Here is a 20,000-nt window from a genome sequence, read left to right as displayed (position 1 = left end):
TGATAGATTAGTGGATCCTGAAATGCAAAGTAGTTGTTTGATGCCGCCACCTCAAATGCAAACTTATCATGGTATGTTAGTTTACAGAAAAAAGAGAAACACGTTATTATTTTTAAATTAAATAATATTATATAAGATATAAATATATTAATCTTTCATTATATTCATTTGCAGGAGATATGTCAATGAGAAATAATCCAATGATGAGTGGAGTACCACCTGGTATTTCTATGCCTCCACCTGGCTTATGTTTGCCTACACCAGAACAAATGTCAATGGGTTCTGGAGGCGCTACGCAATATCTTCATCTTGGCTTTCCATCGGTTAATCATTTACCACCATGGACAGGTCAGGTTGTGATGGGAAATCAACTGATGTATCATACCAGTGACATGTTGGCTTATCCACCTTCCCCTTTAGTCAGTCGCCAATCCTCGCCATCCCAATCTCGATCTCCTAGTCGTAGTAATTCTCCAATGGGTCGAAGAAATAATGCAATGCCTCGTACATCTTCACAAGTCACTCAGTCAACTTCGAATACGTTAACATCAACGAGTGCCTGTAACAGTCAGATGAGTATATCTAGTTCCAATGCCAGTTCCTTCCCTCTATTTCCTGCACTTGGCACTAGCAGAAGTCTTCCAGCACAATCACCCTTACTTCCATCGAGATCTCTTCCTTTACCTATTACCAGCACTACAACCTTCTCTAGACATAACAGTATAGACAACAATCCTTGCACATTAATCCCAGCGACACAATCAAAGCAACCACCACCACCTCCACCACGATTAAGATCTTCAACCTCTGGAGATTCTTTAAGGGAGGCATTGGGCAAAGAAATGCCGAACTTCAAAGGAAACCTACAAGATATTTCTCTTGATCAGGTGAGCTCAAATATTATTTTATAATTATTTCATAATTTCTATAACTGATATTTATCTTTATCATTTATTTACTAATATATAGATGCGGAGAATGAGTGACGAAGATTTAAGGGAAATTGGATTAACTCCAAATGCTGTAGGACAATTAAGAAGTATAATTAAAAGTCAAACCACTAATGGATTGAATCAAATTACTGCAGATAAGAAGCTAGACAATACTAATAATTCAGGAAACACGATGGGTGATTCTATGGAAAATGAGGTTTGTGTAAAAAAAAAAAAAATTAATAGAATATACACGTGGTATAATATAATATATCTCTAATAAAATTCTAATAAATAAAATGTTATTTTGTTCATAGGGTATGCCAGGTGTTGATATTTTAAATGATGGCGGAAATCAAGGTCCCAAATCCATGTTGATGCAGGAACAACATCCAGCGATGCATCATCATCATAATCACGCTGCTACTCATAATTTAAGACGTTATCCCACTATGCCGCCATTGGATCCTACGCAAATTCAAATGTATCCTGCCCCTGCTCCAGTATACACAGCTCAAAATGCACCGTGTTATGCCTGTCTCACTGTACCTGTTGCTGGTGTGCAAAATCGATATTCAAGGTAATATCAAGAAACAATAGTAATACGTATGCTTTAATATTTATAAGACAAGGAACATATCTTTTCATTGTTTTTTCTTTTTTTTTTTATTTTTATTTTATTTCTATTTTCATTATTTTCTTTTTTTTTTTTTTTTTTAGATGCAACGCCCAACACGTTTATTGTTTAGCCCAGCTGCAAGCTTTGAGATTGGACCATGAAAGCAGTCGGCATTGTTCACAGAGCAGTAGCTCCGATAGTTCCGGTAGTAGATCACCACCTGAAACACCTCCAGCAGCTCCATGGGTCGGAGGAAATGATAGTAATACGGCACCAGTTACAGATCATCTCGGTTCTGTTCCTATGCATTCTACAGGTGCTACATCTCATCCGACACCTCAACAACAACAGCAGCAACAACAACAACAACAACAACAACAACAACAGCAGCAGCAGCAACAGCAGCAACAACAACAACAACAACAGCAACAGATGCAACCGCCAGAAAGACAACGCAGTAGGAAGAATCAGGGACATCAAATGCGTCATAAAAATCAAATGGTGAACGGTGGTGGACCGCCAAGTTTACCTCATTGCGTCTCATTTCCAACACCACCTCCGCATTCACAAGTCACGTATCTACCCCATGGACACTTCTCTGCCTTGAGGCCAAGTAGTGGTATCTACTCTAACTACTCGCATGGTCCTTATGCAAGGCCAGCTTACCCAAGCACATACCAGCCAAATAGCGAATTGATGTATCAGTATCCTGGACATCCAGCTTCAGGTGGAACCCCACCACCTCCACCCAATGCTGCGGGAACACCTGCACCGTATATGCCACCGACGCCCGTTGTCACATACGCACCAGCTGCTGTTCAACCAACTAAAGTATCCTGCTATAATTGTGGTAGCAGTAATCATATGGCGATAGATTGTAAAGATCAGACTATGGAGGACCTTACAAAGAAAGGTATGATTGTATTTCTATCAGTTCTACATAATTTATTATTATTACAGGTAATTGTAATTAAGATTTTTTAATATATGTATGTGTGTGTTTCTGTGTGTCTCTATGTGTGTGTGTGTGTGTGTGTGTGTGTGTGTGTGTGTGGTAATCGTAAAGTATTATATAGATGTAAATTTATTATGTTTTAGCCCAATATCGATTAGATTATACGATAATGAAACAGCCAGGGGATTGTTCGAATTCTGACAAGTGATCCCCTGCCATGGACCATCCTACTATATTTCATCTTAATCATCAATTATACCATAGCGAATATCGGAGACGTCATTATTACCATCATTGCCATTATTACAATGATCCTGCTTCTACGAGCCAGCATAAGGATCGATTAAATGATGATTGCTGCAACTATTCTCCATTCAAGTTTTCAGTGATTTTTCTAGACATCCTCTGTATCGAAGCCGACGAATTTTTAACCAAGGACATTTCGCGATTCACGGTACCAGGTATACTCTTTACAAGTTCTTATTTATGATAGTGATTATTCTTAAGAAAAAAAAAAAAAATAATAAAAATACAAAAAAACAAAAATACAAAAAAACAAAACAAACAAATAAATGTGCGATTGTAAAAAAAAAAAAAAAAAAAAAAAAAGGGAAAAAAACGTATGTAGAGCGTGTACAAAAGGAAAGGAAATGAAAAAGGAAAAAAAAGAAGCATAATGCAAAAAATGCCATATTCTTATCTGTGTTGTTATAGGATACGTTTTCAGATGTTTTGTGTTAGGTATTGAGTCGAGTATTTCCAGCCGTACCTATCAGCTACTTATACCCTTAACTTACCTATCTCTCCTCCCTTTTTCTCTAGTGACTAGTGATAAGCGATACGCAATGGAAAGGACACAAAAAAAATGCATTGTACTCTGATTAGGTAAAACTATCACGTTTGACTCTATTTACTCTATCGATTCTTTTACTTCTATTATCTATATCTACTATTACTATTATTACTATTACTACTATTACTACTATTAACACATTAAAATTATTCTTATTATTGTCATTATTATTATTATTATTATTATTATTATTATTATTAATATTATGATTATTATGATTATTATAATTATTATAGTTATTATTATTATTATTATTATTATTATTATTATTAGTATTATTATTATTAGTATTATTATTATCATTACTATTATTATTATTATTAGTATTATTGTTATTACTATTATTATTATCATTATCATTATTATTATTATATTATTATTATGATCATTATTATCATTATCATTATTATTATTATATTATTATTATGATCATTATGATTATTATCATTATTATATGTCTTATCGTTCTATCGCGTTGGGATAGTTTTATGTAAATATATATATATATATATATATATTTATATATATATATATATATTTTCACAATTCTTACGTGTAAATATATTACGTGAGAAAGTGAAATAAGAAAGAAAGTCGAAAAAGAGAACGAGAGAAAGGAAGAGAGAATGAGAGGATAAGTGTGTAAAAGAAACCATAAGTGTTCGATCGTCTAGCTGCTGTTGCGCTCCTGTGTGTAAAAGTAGGGACATATACATATATATATATATACTATTCACTCTCTACTCATTTATTAACTTATAGATAAATAGATATATAGATAGATAGTTAGGTAGGTAACGGTAACTCTCTCATCCTACTTATATAGTCATATAATCACACGTGCAACTTAAGTAATTTTATACGACTTTTATTGATCGCTCATGTTTTTTAAATATAAGCGCAGTGTAGTTACACACACATACACACACATACACATACATATATATATATATTTAGAATTTTCTTAGTCGATAAATATTACAATAAATAAATATATATATATATGTATGTATGTATGTATGTGTATACATACACACATATATATATATATAAAGATAGATATGTGCTAGTTATTAGGCATGAGTGGAATGGCAATATACATTATAGCTGTGTTGTTAATAAGTTACTATTTGCATTTAAACAAACTCAATCTTTTACATGGATTATCATTATCATTATCATTCATCATTGTCATTATTAACAAATGCCAATTATAGCTGTGGTAACATGCACAATTTGGCGAAAGATATTATTTGCCAATGTTTATGTCCTTTCTATATAATATCTTTAATATTTCTTTCCGCGTTTTAATAATAAATAATATAGAACATATTATAACGATTCGTATGCGTTAAAAAGAAGAAATCATTTTTGCAAAAGGAAGAATAATACAATGTATTAGAAAGATTTAACAATCATGGCACGCACTATTATAAGACCATGTGCATTTACAATTTCTTTCTTTCTTTCTTTTTATATATATATATATATATATATATATATATATATATATATATATATATATATATATATATATATATATATATATATAAAACATTTGTCCAGATTTTCCGGCTAAATTTACAAATTTTCTGTTCTTTTTTTTGTTTTTTTTTTCCTTATTATTATTATTATTTATTTTCCTTTCTTGGAGCTTAAATTTTGGCAGCTAGTCAAACTACAAGGAAAAAGTTTGCCAATTCTTGGACGTTAGACTTTATCATGTAGTTTTTATCGGTAAACTTGATATATTATCTTCTTTAATAGAAAAGAAAACAAAATGGATAAATATTATTTTCGATTTTTAAAAATAATCCTTCTCTTATTATTTTTTTATGTTTATTATATACCTTCCACTTTTGCTTTTTCACTTACTGATAAAGGAAAAAAGAAGGAAAAGAAAAAAAAGAAAAACCAGAAAAAGAATGATTTGTCTCAATAACTTCGATTAGAAAAAACTGAATAATAAGACAATGCAAAATAAACGTTGAATTTTATCAATTGTAATATTTACAATATAGAAAATGCGACGATGTGTTATGATCTATTGTACTTTCTTTCATTTTTTTTTAATTATTTTAATTTTTTTTTTTTTTAATTTATTTTATTTGAATAATGGATATAATTTAGTAAAAAAAAAAAAAAATCATTTCACTTTATGCAAAATTAAATTGATGATTGATTTCTTATGCCAAAAACAAAAGTACAAAAGGTAGAAAAAATTGTAAAATAATGAATGCACTGTGACATACTAATTCATTGTAAAAAAAAATTTATAATGATTTGTTTAATTTAATTGACTTTATTCTATTATACATATATGTATATATATATATATATATATATATATATATATATATATATATATATGTATATATATATATGATACAGGAACAACTTTTTAATATATAGTTCGCATTATATGATAAAAAAAAAAAAGACTATAATACAATATATATATATATATATAATATCATGATCATAACACAATCGTATTTTTTCTAAATCATTGTAATTATATGTAATGAGTTATTATCTTTATTAATTGTTATTAATTGTAAATTTCTTTTTGGTGTTATTTTTTTGTTTCTTCCTTCTTTTTTTTCTTTTTTGTTCTTTGAATGATCTTACGATAATAAGATCAAAAAATCGAGCACATTTGAATTTTGAGAAATGTATCATTTTTTTTACGAACATTTATTTGTCATTAGTACGAATACAGTTTTATCAATGGCAACAAATATAAGACAACGGTATATTTTTTTTTTTTTTTCATTAAAGCTGTCTAACGAGTATAAATACATAGCATAAATATTTATATTAATTATATTTATATCAATCATGGTGTAATAGCAAAAAGACAAAAAAAAAAAGGAAAATGCTGCATATTTGTAAAATTCATATTTTTAAATTGTATTTGAAATAATCGAACAAAAAACACACTGACACATACATATACACACACACACACATACACACAATTAGGAGAATGGAAATGAATTTTGTGTTTCGTTTTTATAAAACGTTGTTTGAATATTTTCATATTTATTGATATGAGAATAAAATAAAATATAATATTCTTTCAAAAAGAAGAGAAAGATAGATAGATAGAGATAGATAGATAGAGAGAGAGAGAGAGAGAGAGAGAGAGAGAGAGAGAGAGAGAGAGAGAGAGAGAGAGAGAGAGTGAGAGAGAGAAAGGAAAGAAAAAAAATTTTGAATTGTAAAATACATTATCGCAAATATGATTAAAAAAAAAAAAAGTATTACGATGAAAAGGAATTATAATTAATTAATCATGATGTTTAAATATTAAAGTGCCATATATTTGACGATTTGTCTTCGTGCAAACAAATAACATTGGGGATCTTCTTCGAAAAGATATCAATTTACATTGATTTTTAATTATCCATCAATTATTCATAGAATTTTATGTATGAAATAATTAATATATAAATATCGTGGGAAAAAAAAAAGAAGAAAACGAGAGCTTAAAATAGAAAAAAAACTGGTCGAGAATAATTAATCAGGACCAAAAGAAAATGTGACCTTTCGTATATTGCTACGCGTTTATGAGATTTATTTATTCGATTATTTATTATTTATCTTTTTTTATTTTTTTAATATCCCCCTCTTCTTAAATAATTTCTATAAGCACATATATTATTATGAAGAAAAGTAAGAAATGAAAAAGAAAAGAAAAAGATGATGCATAGGGCTCCTATTCTTGACACTTTATATATATATATATATATATATATATATATATATATATATCTGATTGTATCGTATTATAAATTTAACAATGATTGACTACATAAGAGAAGAGCTGAATGTATGCATTTTGTAAATTAATGGCAGATTATCTATTAACACACAGACTATTTTCATATTGAGTAATAATATTTCTGAAAAAGCAATAGTAATTAATAGAAACGCAGTGTACTTTATTGCTGTTTATTAAAAACATTGAAATATCAAAGACCTAGTCAGATTATAAAGGTTTAATAATAATAATAATAATGATAATAATAATAATAATAATAATAATAATAATAATAATAATAATAATAATAATAATAGTAATAGTAATAATAATAATAATTAATAATAATAACTAATAATAATAATAATTAATAATAACTAATAATAATAATAATAATAATAATAATGATAATGATAATGATAATGATAATAATAATAATAATGATAATGATAATAATAATAATAATAATATCATAACGATATTTTAATGATTACGATATTATTACTTATATGTTTACGATTAATTATATGTGTATAAAATTAAATTAAATTAAAATAAAATATAAAATATGTGAAAGATAAATACTTATTATTAATGATTAAGCAATATTACGTAATTTTAATGCCGAATTGCATTTTTACAGCTCTGTATAAATATAATAATAATATTTTATGATAAACAGCAATAAGGGTGATATGCGCCTTCTTTTTTTTTTTCTTTGTTTACCGTTCATGGAAAAAAAAGGAAAAAAGAACAACAATTATTATAAGTAAGATAAACGAAAATTCAAATCAGTAGAAAATATGAGAGAAAGGAGAGAAAATATACTATCAGAGATTTCACTTGATTGTTAAATAATAATGTTGTAATTCTATTATCAAAGTTTATATAACTTTTTGTTCCCTCGATGACTCTCATTATTGTGCGGATAATTATGAAAGTGTGATCTAAATTAAAAATAAAATAAAAATAAAATAAAATGAAATTATTATAAAAGTTGGTTTATCGTTAGTGCAATTTGTATGTTGTACGAACTATTACAATAAACTGATTTTTTTTCTTTGTTTGTTTTTTTTTTCTTTTTTTTTCCATTTTTAACTCGGATCACACTTTTATAATCATATACAGCGTAATTTATTTTTTATAATTTGCAATATTGCCCAAATATATTTTTGTGATAACGAATAACAAACAATATAATTATGTCCTATATATAATATTCATTGATAATTTCCATGAATGGTTTTAACTTCGCCATTTTAAAAGCGAATGATTAATTAGCAATAGATATGGAGGAATAAACTTTTGTATTAGCGAATCTTTTTAATTTGATAAGTGTCAATAAATGTTCATACACACAAACATATACACCGTGACATATATATCTACAGACATACACACACACACACACACATACGCACATATATATATCATGAAATAACGAGATCACTATTCTGTCGTTGGTCGAAATTGTAAAAGTTGTTTAATAAGAAAAAGAAAAAAAAAGAAGAACAATAACAACAATATTACATCTAGAAAGAAAGGAATCAAATGTTATCAAAATCATATCACCTGAAGACAGAGAGAGAGAGAGAGAATAAATAATAAATAGAAATAAACAAACAAAAAAAAAAAGAGAAGAAGACGAAGAGAAGCCATAGAACGATAATATGAAAAATGGCACAATAAATATTATTATTATTATTATCATTTTGAGGAAAGAAAAAAAGACATAAATAAATGAATGAATGAATGAATGAATAAATGAATAAATAATAGCCGATAATGATAATAATAACTGAAGATAATTATAACATTGACATATATGTGTTTCTATAAATGTTTTTGTCAACAATTTTCGCTCGCTTTTAAGAGATAAAAGAAAAAAAAAAGAGAAGGAAGAAATGATAGACAGATAGAAAGAAAAAGAGAGGGAGAGAGATAGAGAGAGAGAGAGAGAGAGAGAGTGAGAAAAAAAGTTTTTCCTTGCAAATAAAAAAAAAAATATATAAATAATAAATAAACAAATACTGCAAAGTGGGAGAGAGAAAAAGAGAGTGGTAAAGTGCCACATATTATTATTACAATATTTAATATGTGAAATTATACAAGGGGAAAAAAAAAATATTGATTATATAATGCGTTGCCTTGATTGCTTTTATATCGCTTCTATCTCTTCTCTGATGTTATTTTTTGCGCTATTGATATTTTGAATTAATTGTTAAGTGATAAAATGTTTCAATTGATATTGCATACATACATAAATGCATAACATACATACATACATATATGGGTGCTATTCTAAACTTCAACGACAAACTTAAAAGAAAAAAAGAATTTTCTTGTCCCGGTGATCGTTTTGTTAATATCTTATTACTATAATCGTTATCTTATTCTTCATACAAATAATATATAATATATATATATATATATACATATATGTATACATATATATATATATATATATATATATATATATATATATATGTATATGTATGTAACGTGTATATGTCACTTAACACATCCGCGTACGCACGCACGCACACATATATACTACACATACAAAATTAAACATAGATATACGTGTATACAAATAATTCATGATCATTCTTATGATAAGAAATAAACGAATCTATGCTATGAGAGATATATTATTATTATTATTAAAAAAAAAAAAGAAAAGAAAAAAAAAGAAAGAAAAAAGATGTACTTTTTACAATATAATTATTATTAATAATAAAAGAAGATTGATAATACGAGATAAAATCGAAGTAACATATATATATATATATATATATATATATATACATATATATATATATATATGTGTATATATATATATATATATATATTTATTTGTGAATATGTATATGTATATATAAATATATGTATATATTTATATTATATATATTAACATAAACATACACGAACAGAGCACAGACTTAATTAATTTTTAAATAATTTTTTGACATACATACGTACACACATACAGGGGTGTAATTATGCAGCAATGAAAAATATGTCATTTGTACAGAGAACATTTAATTTAATTCGAGCAACAAACTTACTACATATATTATACATATATACGTATAGGTACACACATACACATACACAAACATATATATATATATATATATACATATATATATGTAAACACATACACTTCACACGGCCATTTCTCGATGTTGTTATCGTCGGCCCGGTGACTTAATGCGATTATTAAAATTACAATGTATAAAGATGAGAGTGAGAGAAAGAGAGAGAACGAACAAACACACACATCGTTGTCCTATATAGCAATATATATATATATATATACATCTATATATGTATATGTATATATATGAACCGAAAAAAAATAATTAAATCACGACATGAAAGAAATAATACAAAAAAAGTGCTGTTTATATTCGGACGAAGAAAATCTCGTGGGAGATAGCACGAAATCGACATTTAACAAAGACAATATGTCCTTAAGAAGGGAAAAAGAAAAAAATAAATAAATTAACGAAAAGCAGCAAAAAAGCAGCAAGAAGAAGAAAAAGGAGAGAATGTATATGAGAAATAGTGTTATGAATACAATCCTTTTTAGGATTATTGCTCCTGTCGAAAATATGATAGAATGGAATGTTGTTTTTAATAAGAGAAACGTCATTAGTAACTCGAATGTGGTTTGGTATGTTAAATAAAATTATTATGAAACAAACGAAAAATTACTAATAATAATAATAATAATAATAATAATAATAATAATAATAATAATAATAATAATAATAATAATAATAATAATAATAATAAATTGTGAGAAAGAAGGATGAGTGATATAAAAAAAAAGAGAGAGAGAGAGAGAGATAGTACGTGTGGTATTGATATAAAATAATAATAAAAAGAATAAAAAAGAAAAACAAAAAATACAAAAAAAAAAGATGAAGCATTGTGCAACGAATGCAAGAAGGACTGATTAAAAAGGGCCGTAACAAATGGGCGCTCATGCTGCGAGGATATATATATATACACATACATATACATATATATATATATATATATATATATATACATGTGTCAGATTTTTTGAGTTTATCTCTTTAGGAAATCATTGTGTGTGTGTGTGTGTGTGTGTGTGTGTGTGTGTGTATGTGTATATGACAGACATTAGAAATCAAAGAGAAACATCTCTATGTATGGGGTAACATTTTCGTGCAACTCCATTTCATATGTACATAAGATATATACATATACATATTATGTATTAGAAATTATGAATGGATATATATATATATATATGAGAGAGAGAGAGAGAGAGAGAAAGAAAGAGAGAGAGAGAGAGTGAGAGAAAGAGTAAATGGATATAGATGAAGGGAGGAGAAGATAATAATATGGAACGGCGTTTGTGTGTATGTGTGAATCGTGCGTTTAATTAATAAACGCGTGCACACGCGACGAGTGCGAATTATGCTTATGTACGAGAGAAAGATTAAAAATTAAACAAAAGAGAGAAAAAAAGAAAGAACAACAAGTAACAGTAAAGTTTACATACAAATATGTGATGTGTATATACACACTATATATGTATATATATATGTATATATATATATGTGTGTATATATATTATATATCGTATATATATATGTGTATATATATTATATATCGTATATATATATATATATGTATATATATATGTATATATATATGTATATGTATGGAAATATTGAGATATATTTGTAAATTCTGTTATTTGAATGCATTATAAATATTTTAACCTCCTGTAATGAAATATTTAATAAAAAACGTTACCAACCAAAAGTGACGCCAGTTTTGCAGATCTACTGATCTACGACGGATCTTTTTACAAATATATATATGTATAGTACATATATATATATATATATAAATATTTTTTAAATATATTATTTAATTTATTTGTTAAGATAAAAAAGATAATAACAGTCGTGCCGATATGTTTTTTTTTTTTCTTTCTTTTTTTTTTCTGACAATGAGATACATACGAATGATTATTACCAACGATGTGGCTGATATTATTATGTCTTTTATTTTGTGTAAACATGTAATAAAAATTCTTTCTCGTATAATCTCTTACGGAGTACCTGGTAATTCTATTTCTTTGCTAACTTAACGTAAGAACGTTAAAGCTCATCATAAACTCTGTCTGAATTTAACTTTCCTTCTTTATTTTTTTTTTTTTTTTGCTTTGAAAGAAGAAAAACAATTCAGATAAATGTTCCATTGAAGTTGAAAAATAAATGGCAAAAGGAATAAGATTTTTCATTAGTTTGAAATTTATCAATCGTAATAACAAATATTGTAAATTTAAGAGTAACGATAAATGTGAGATAGTTTTACTATTTTTTTTTTCTTTTTCTTTCTTTCTTCTCTTTTTTTTTTTTAATCCTATCATAAACATTCGTAATGAGAAATAACATTAACATTGCTTTATCTTCGTATGCAAGAATAGAAACTGATAATTTGCAAAGATAACAAAATGTAATTGAACTATACTAATTTTTTAAATCTTTTTAAATATGCTTAACGTGTTGATTAGTTAATTGGATCTCTAGTGTGTATATATATATATTTATATATATGGATATATCTTTCGTAATATATTAATTTAATTTATTATAAAAAATGCGGTGTTATATTTTTAAATATCAAGATTTATATCTAAATTTCAGGTCAATCTTAGTGTCGGATATTTCGATGATAATCGTCAATAAAGAAGATATATTCGTTTTATTCGTCAAATATAATCAAACGTATCGAGAAATTATTTGATAATGTGAAATAAAACAGTTCGTAACAATTGACTCAAAATATTCCATTAATGTCCAATAATATTACAAATATTAGAAGAGGAAAAAAAGAAAAAGGAAAGAAAAAAGAATTTACAAGAAGAATCTAACACACGTTATAATCTATATTTGGTCGGCATGCATGCACAAGCAATTTGCTTAAACACTCTCTCCCTCTCCTTCTATTTCTCTCTCTCTCTCTCTCTCTCTCCCTCTCTCTTACTCTCTCTTTTTCTCTTTCTCTCTGATATTTCTCTAATTCAACAAACAAATCCATTAGTCCTGTTTCAAGATGGTAGAAAGATCATCATCGTCGTCGTCGTCGTCATCGAAGAATCTCCCACGAGGAGGCGCCGCTTTTGATGAACGAGAATCGGAGGGGGTTGGTCGATCGAAACGACGTACGTCTAAACAGGGATTGAAGGAAACAAGGGGTATGAAGGGGTGTTGGTCTATAGCGAGAGAAGGGATATAAGAAAGAAAAGAAAAAAGAAAGAGAGAGAAAAAGATGGGGAGAGGGGGAGAGAGAACAAAGAAAAAATAGTCGTCAAAAAATAAAAAAAAAAAATAAAAGAGAAAGGAAAGTAAGATAAAAGAAAATAGACTAATCAAGAAAACAAAATGAAATCGAAAGAGAAATATTAATGACTGATATAAAAAAATATTTGTCGTAATAAAAAAGATCAATCCAGCTGATCTTAGCCAAGTGTCCTCGTATAGAAACTAAGAGGAATGAAGAGAGAAAAAGATAGAGACAGAGAGAGAGAGAGAGAGAGAGAGAGAGAGAGAGGAGAGGAGAAAGATTCCCCTCAATCGTTTAGCGTCCGTCTGCGCATGCTGAATTGAAACGCGTTCCAGGATTAGAGGAAGGGGGCGCCTTGAAAAGCTCCGAGGCAACTCCGTTCCGAACCGCTCAATATTCATCCCTTGGTGGCTGGACGAGAACGCTACTACTACTTCTTCTTCTTCTTCTGCTGCTATTGCTGCTACTGCTGCTGCCGCTTCTGCTTCGACCCTACTCGAATCGACCGTTCCTCCCTTAGCGTTCTCTTTGCTTGCCGTAATATTTCGGACACAGAAAGAGACGCAGGAGGAACTGGGATAGCAGTTTAAGACAGAAGAAGTGAGAAAAAGAAAAAGAGGGAAGAATAAGGAAGACTTCCAATAATTCATCTTTTGACTTAACGAAATGGAAGGAAAGAAAGTCGAACAGTATTACAGTCCACCGCCAAAGCTCGGTAAATGGGAAGGCTTCAGGGTCTTTCTATGGAATTCGGAAACCGGACAATTTCTTGGACGTACCGGTGCAAGTTGGGGTAAGTTTTTTCTTTTCTTTTTTTTTTTTTTCCTGATTTATATCATACCTTTTTAACGTAATGTCTTATTTCTATTTTTTTTTTCTTTTTTTTTGTATATATTTATATATATATAAATTTTAAAGTACAGTAGATATATTATTTATAATAATCGGTAATATTCGAGAGAAAAGAGTTATATGATTTACGTGTTTCTCGAATAACCGATAATAAAAGGGAATCATTAGTTATAGTAGACTCTTCTGTTCTACATTATATATATATATATCGGTCCATCACCATTTTGGAAATGGGGTTGTTATGTAACGCAGCTCCCCCTTCCGCTTATTCCTGTTCTCTCTTATGTCTTTTGACTTTAAATAAGAAAAAAAATCTTTTTTAAATGACACTTTATAGATATCACGAATTCTTTTTTGTTATATAATTCTTCCTCCTTTTTTCTTTCTTCCTTTCTTTTTTTTCTTTTTTTTTTTTTTTTTTTTTTCATAGGCATTGATTTATTCGATCATTATAAAATCTCTCTCTCTCTCTCTCTCTCTCTCTCTCTCTCTTTTTCCTCCTTTTCTTATTTTTATTAAATAATCATATATTACGAACTGTATATAATTCTTTTCCTTCGCTTTTATCAGCTAAAAGTTTAGGAAAAAAATACATTACATCAAAAGGAAATATTATATACTTATCAGAATATCCTACGTGCATATATATATATATATCCTGTTTAGATAAAGTCTACTTTTATCATTTCATTGTAGTAGCAAAGCTATATATTTCTTTTTAGTATTACGTTTGAAAATGCCATTTTGATATTTAACAGATTCATAGTAACTTTAATCTATAATAGGAAGCTATATGCGAAGGGCGGTGACTCTCTCTCTCTCTCTCTCTCTCTCTCTCTCTCTCTCTCTCTCTCTCTCTCTCTCTCTCTCTCTTTCTTTCTCTCTCTCTCTCTCTCTCTCTCTTTCTCTCTCTCTCTTTCTCTCTCTCTCTCTCTGGTTACCCCTAGTGCCCCATTTTACTGGCTGAGGCTTTACCTACGACAAAAATGAACGAACCGAATCGATCCTCTTTCTCCTCCTCCTCCTCCTCCTCCTCCTCTTCCTCCTCCTCCTTCTCCTCCTCTTCTTCTTCCTCTTCGTCTTCTTTTTTTTTTCGTTCTTCTTCTTCTTCTTCATTTTCTTTTCGATACATACAATCGTTTCTTCCTTTCTTATTTAAAACGTAAATACCTGTTAAACTAAAGAAATAAACAAAAAGAAGGGAATAGAAGGGGACGGGGGAAAAAAAGGAGAAAGGAAAAGGAAAGAAAGGCTATTGATATAAATTAATACCACGAAATGAATGAGTTTCTAAATATAACTTTGATGGAGAATGATATTTAAAAATAATACATAATTAATTAATATAGGTCAATCTCCAAAAGTGACCTAAGTGACCCTGTACTCCTCTAACGAGGATCGTCATTTCATCGTTATTATTAAAACGCTTAATTATAATTATTATATAGCGTTGGGATACGTCTCGAGTTTAGTCTTTCGTATTCATTAAATCTGATATATTAATACACCTTCAAGAATTTTTTAATTTGAATTTATTTTCGTGATTATTTTTCTTACTCTTAGGCTTTTTTTTTTCTTTTCTTTTCTTTTCTTTTCTTTTCTTTTCTTTTCTTTCTTTTCCCCCTCCTTCCCTGCCTTAAAAATCCCTTAGATGAAAAAAAATTATTATTAATTTTAATTTGGTGTTGACTGTTTTACAATTCTGTAAAATCTTTCTTATCGTACTAGTAGAGCGTTACGTAATAGTAGTAGCGTAATAGTTGCCTTCTATAACAATCTGTCATAACGAAGCAATCGATTCTAAGCAATTGTTCTCTAATACTATATGCTTATTCTCCTAATCATCGTTGACTTCGTCACAAATGACATATTATATTTCAGTATTTGTTATTTTCTTTTTTTTTCCTTTTCTATTTTTTTTTCTTTTTTTTTTTTTTATCTTTTTATTTGTTCAATTTTTCATTGTTTGATCTCCCCATCGAAATATATTTATTTTTTATAACTCGTCGATCGAGATTGTCGTATCGATAGATCTATGCATAAATTCGAAGTACGATCGTACAGAATATTTAACGATCCAAATTGTCCTATAATAAACGTCACGAAAAAAACATTCTCCATCTTCAATTTGATTTTGATTTTTGATTTCTAAATGGAATCATTAAATGAATATAAATTGAAGTATTATAATCGTACAACAATTAACGCGTGACATAACGTTATAATCTTTCCTTTTGTGTGTGTGTGTGTCATCATTTCATCGAAAAAAGAAACAAAAAGAAAAAAATAAATAAATAAAATTGAAATAATATAATTGCCTGAAACGAAGCAAAATTTAATTAACAATTAAATTTTATGAGTGGGGAGAAAAATTGTAGTAACATAATTGCAATGTAACAATTGAATTTTGTGTTGAATTTCAAAAAAAAAAAAAAAAAAAAAAAGAGAAGAACAAGATTAGGATAAAGACTTTTTCGATGATTTTTAAAACATTGTGTCCCTTAAAAATTTTTGTGGAAAAAAGAAAAAAAGAAAAAAAAAGAAAACAAACAAAAAATAAAAAGGAAAGAAAAGAAAAATTATCGTCACGCATTAAATAATGAAAATAAATGATAAGTGTTATCTGAGAATAGAGATGAATTATTCTGATGGCGCAGTGGTAAGCCACGATATGTGTTTCCACCTGCGCATTTGTAGAAACACGATCGAACGAACCTATCCGTACTAGGTCAGACAAATCCTTTAAAATTCGTAGTAAAATAAACAAATCTAGGAATGTTTTTTCTTTTCTTGTTTACTTTTTCTTTGTCTTTTTATATCCGTTCGATCGATAAAAATAAATTGAGGAAGGAATAAATAAAAAAAAAAAAGAAAAAAGAAAAAAAAAGAAAAGAAATCTCTCATTCGATGGTATATTACGACAGGTAACGATTGAATTTCGCGCGGCTTTTCGAGATATCGATTAACTTTCTGCAGAAGCACAGCGCCGTCGCAGACCTAGAAAAGTCACCAATGCGTTTCTAAAGTGGGTCATTGGTACTGTGTTTATATTCTTTAAGCTTCGTCTTATTAGATCAAAGAGCATCGCTATTTTTCCTTCTTTCTTCTTTTTTTTTCCTTTTCCTTTCTCTCTTCTCTTTTTCTCTTTTTTTTTTCTTTTTTTTTTTTTTCGAAAAATTTTGATATGCTCCCGTTATATATTACATTATAATAATATTATTACAGTATATATATATATATATAATATTGTTACATTATAACATTATAATGTATATTACATTATGATATTGTTATAATGTAATGTCAATAAATTTATACAATTATTTGCAAATCGTGGCATCTATTAAGAAATAATATCTTTTCATATTGTTATCAAAAAAAAAAAAAAGAAAAAAAAAAGATAGAAAAGAAAAAAGAAAAATCATATTCGAGAAGATATCGTGAATTAGAATTTACTCGAAGATTCGAACGTCTAAGAATACATTAGAGGAACCTTGATAAATTCGATCGTACGGTCTGTCCTACTGTTCTCTTAGAGATTTATTACATGAACTATAACATTTAAGCTATAACATTACTATAGGACAATATTATTTCGAAATTGATTTGTTTTTTTTTTCTTTTTTTTTTTTCTTTTTTTAGATTACAATGAGAAAAATAAGAACTATTGGATAATTTTTCTAATCGATACGATCATTCGTCTAATTCTATAATCATTTATGCAATAATCATTTAATCAAGAAATATATATTTCGATTCGAGAAATCTCATATCAATGATACATTTTGAATGAGAAATGAAATGGAAGATATAAAATTCTTCGTGTGTAATATCGAAGACATGCGATTCTTATTGTCAGAACAGAAATGCGTAGCTAACATCGCTTACACAATATTAATTCAGGTCAATTACTCGTCAGATAATAATTGCCTTTGTATCTCTGTATTTTCAACCTTTGACCATGACATCTAGAAATGATGGACTGTGAAAAGTATCACGTCTGATAGGACAAACTTTTAACGAAGTATGAACGAGACCAAATAAATAAATAAATAAATAAAAAAAAAAGTAAACACAAATAAAATTATATCTTCCGACTTTGTTGTATGTACGATCGAAAAGAAAATTTCTGCTCGTGTATGTTTGCATGAATTAAAATGAAATTATTTATGAAAAAAAAAAAAAAAAAAGAAAACAATAATAATAATTGTCTCTAAAACCAAATATATATTTATATTATATATATTATTTTTGTAAACATTTTAGCCAAGATCCTTTTATTCTACGTCCTTTTCTATGCGGTACTCTGTGGTTTCTTCGCCGCCATGTTGGCCGTCTTCTACCAGACGTTAGATCCAAAAGCACCAAAATGGCAATTGAACAGTTCGTTGATCGGTACCAATCCAGGATTAGGTTTCAGGCCGATGCCACCTGAGAGTAACGTTGAAAGTACTCTGATCTGGTACAAAGCTAGCGACGAAGGTAACTTTCTTCATTGGACCAAAGAATTGGATGCATTTCTCGAAGGTAAAACTTTTATTTCTTATTTTTCTTTATATATATATATATATATATCTTTTTGAATAATCTCGTTAACAGATAGATAATTATATTTAACCAACTCTATTACATTTCTACATATACATTTAGAATACCAAAAGAGTGGAACGTCTGGTGGTGATGCTGAACAGAGGGTCCGCTGTGATTATGGAAGACCTGCGCCAGCTGGTAAAGTTTGTGACGTTGATATGAGCCAATGGGGACAATGCACGAAGGAGAAAAAATATGGTTTCAACAAATCGGCACCTTGCATCTTCCTCAAATTGAACAAGGTTACAACGACAGCATCTGCTTTTTCTTGTTTCTTTTTTTTTTCTTTCACTCGAATTAATAAACCCAATTATATATATATATATATTCTTTTTGATGACTTTTATCGATTGAAAATCTATTTTAGATCTTTGGATGGATGCCAGATTTTTATAACGACACTAAAACTCTTCCAACCGGTATGCCGACTGACCTTCAAAATCATATTAAAAAGGAAGAAAGTGGTCAAAGATTAGACACCGTTTGGGTATCTTGTGCCGGTGAAAATAGTGCTGATATTGAAAATATGGGTCCTATTCAATATATACCACGTCGTGGTTTCCCTGGATATTATTTCCCATTCACAAATACACCGGGTTATCTAAGTCCGCTCGTCGCTGTCTTCTTTGAAAAGCCTAAATGTAAGCTAATATCTATATCTATTAATTAATATATAATATATAAAACAATATATTATATTAATTCATTAAATCTTGTAATTCATTGAATCTTCATCATTTAAAATGATACATCGTTATCAACATTTATTTTATTCGATTAAAAATATAAATGATATCTTATCTTACTTTAGCAAATGTTGAAATTATATATCTTTTAAATAATTTATTCAATCATTCAATATCCATTATATGATTATAGTGAAATAACATTATAATATGATAAATCATGAATTCTTATCTCTTGTACTTTTGATATATTGAAAAATATTTAATACCATGATTACAGAAAATTGATATTATATATTTCAATTAATTATGAATCCTTGATTTTCTTTTAGACGGTGTATTAATCAACATCGAGTGCAAGGCCTGGGCGCACAATATAATACACGACAGATTTGAAAGGCGCGGATCTGT

The 20,000-nt window shown here is 28.2% G+C and overlaps 2 protein-coding genes across 3 annotated transcripts in view; both read left to right on the top strand.

Moving 5' to 3' along the window:
* Positions 1-12,841, top strand: part of LOC118439936 (uncharacterized) — a 16,094-nt gene extending 3,253 nt beyond the window's left edge. The window contains exons 3-9 of one of the 2 annotated variants that reach the window (XR_014982986.1): positions 1-71; positions 175-887; positions 970-1,149; positions 1,250-1,512; positions 1,653-2,464; positions 2,650-2,967; positions 12,822-12,841. The exon at positions 1-71 is cut by the window's left edge and continues 26 nt beyond it. Coding sequence is in view for 1 of the 2 variants with exons in the window: in XM_035862220.2 (XP_035718113.2) it covers positions 1-71; positions 175-887; positions 970-1,149; positions 1,250-1,512; positions 1,653-2,464; positions 2,650-2,714 (2,104 nt within the window). In the remaining variant the exon portion in view is untranslated. Of the gene's footprint in view, positions 72-174; positions 888-969; positions 1,150-1,249; positions 1,513-1,652; positions 2,465-2,649; positions 3,517-12,821 lie in introns of those variants that run through there. The other variant, XM_035862220.2, reaches the window with a different exon arrangement.
* A 1,270-nt stretch (positions 12,842-14,111) lies between these two features.
* The window catches only part of LOC118439944 (sodium/potassium-transporting ATPase subunit beta-2-like), a 10,436-nt gene continuing 4,547 nt past the window's right edge, over positions 14,112-20,000 (top strand). Inside the window, exons 1-5 of the mRNA XM_035862235.2 lie at positions 14,112-14,254; positions 18,580-18,840; positions 18,964-19,145; positions 19,271-19,544; positions 19,922-20,000. The exon at positions 19,922-20,000 is cut by the window's right edge and continues 4,547 nt beyond it. Of these exons, the coding sequence (XP_035718128.1) occupies positions 14,128-14,254; positions 18,580-18,840; positions 18,964-19,145; positions 19,271-19,544; positions 19,922-20,000 (923 nt within the window). The 5' untranslated portion in view covers positions 14,112-14,127. The remainder of the gene's footprint in view (positions 14,255-18,579; positions 18,841-18,963; positions 19,146-19,270; positions 19,545-19,921) is intronic.

This window comes from Vespa mandarinia, chromosome 14 (assembly GCF_050613455.1).
Source record: "Vespa mandarinia isolate Hongniang chromosome 14, ASM5061345v1, whole genome shotgun sequence".
NCBI classification, from domain to species: domain Eukaryota; kingdom Metazoa; phylum Arthropoda; class Insecta; order Hymenoptera; family Vespidae; genus Vespa; species Vespa mandarinia.
Note: the sequence above shows the minus strand (reverse complement) of the source record. Positions and strands in the feature narration are given on the sequence as shown.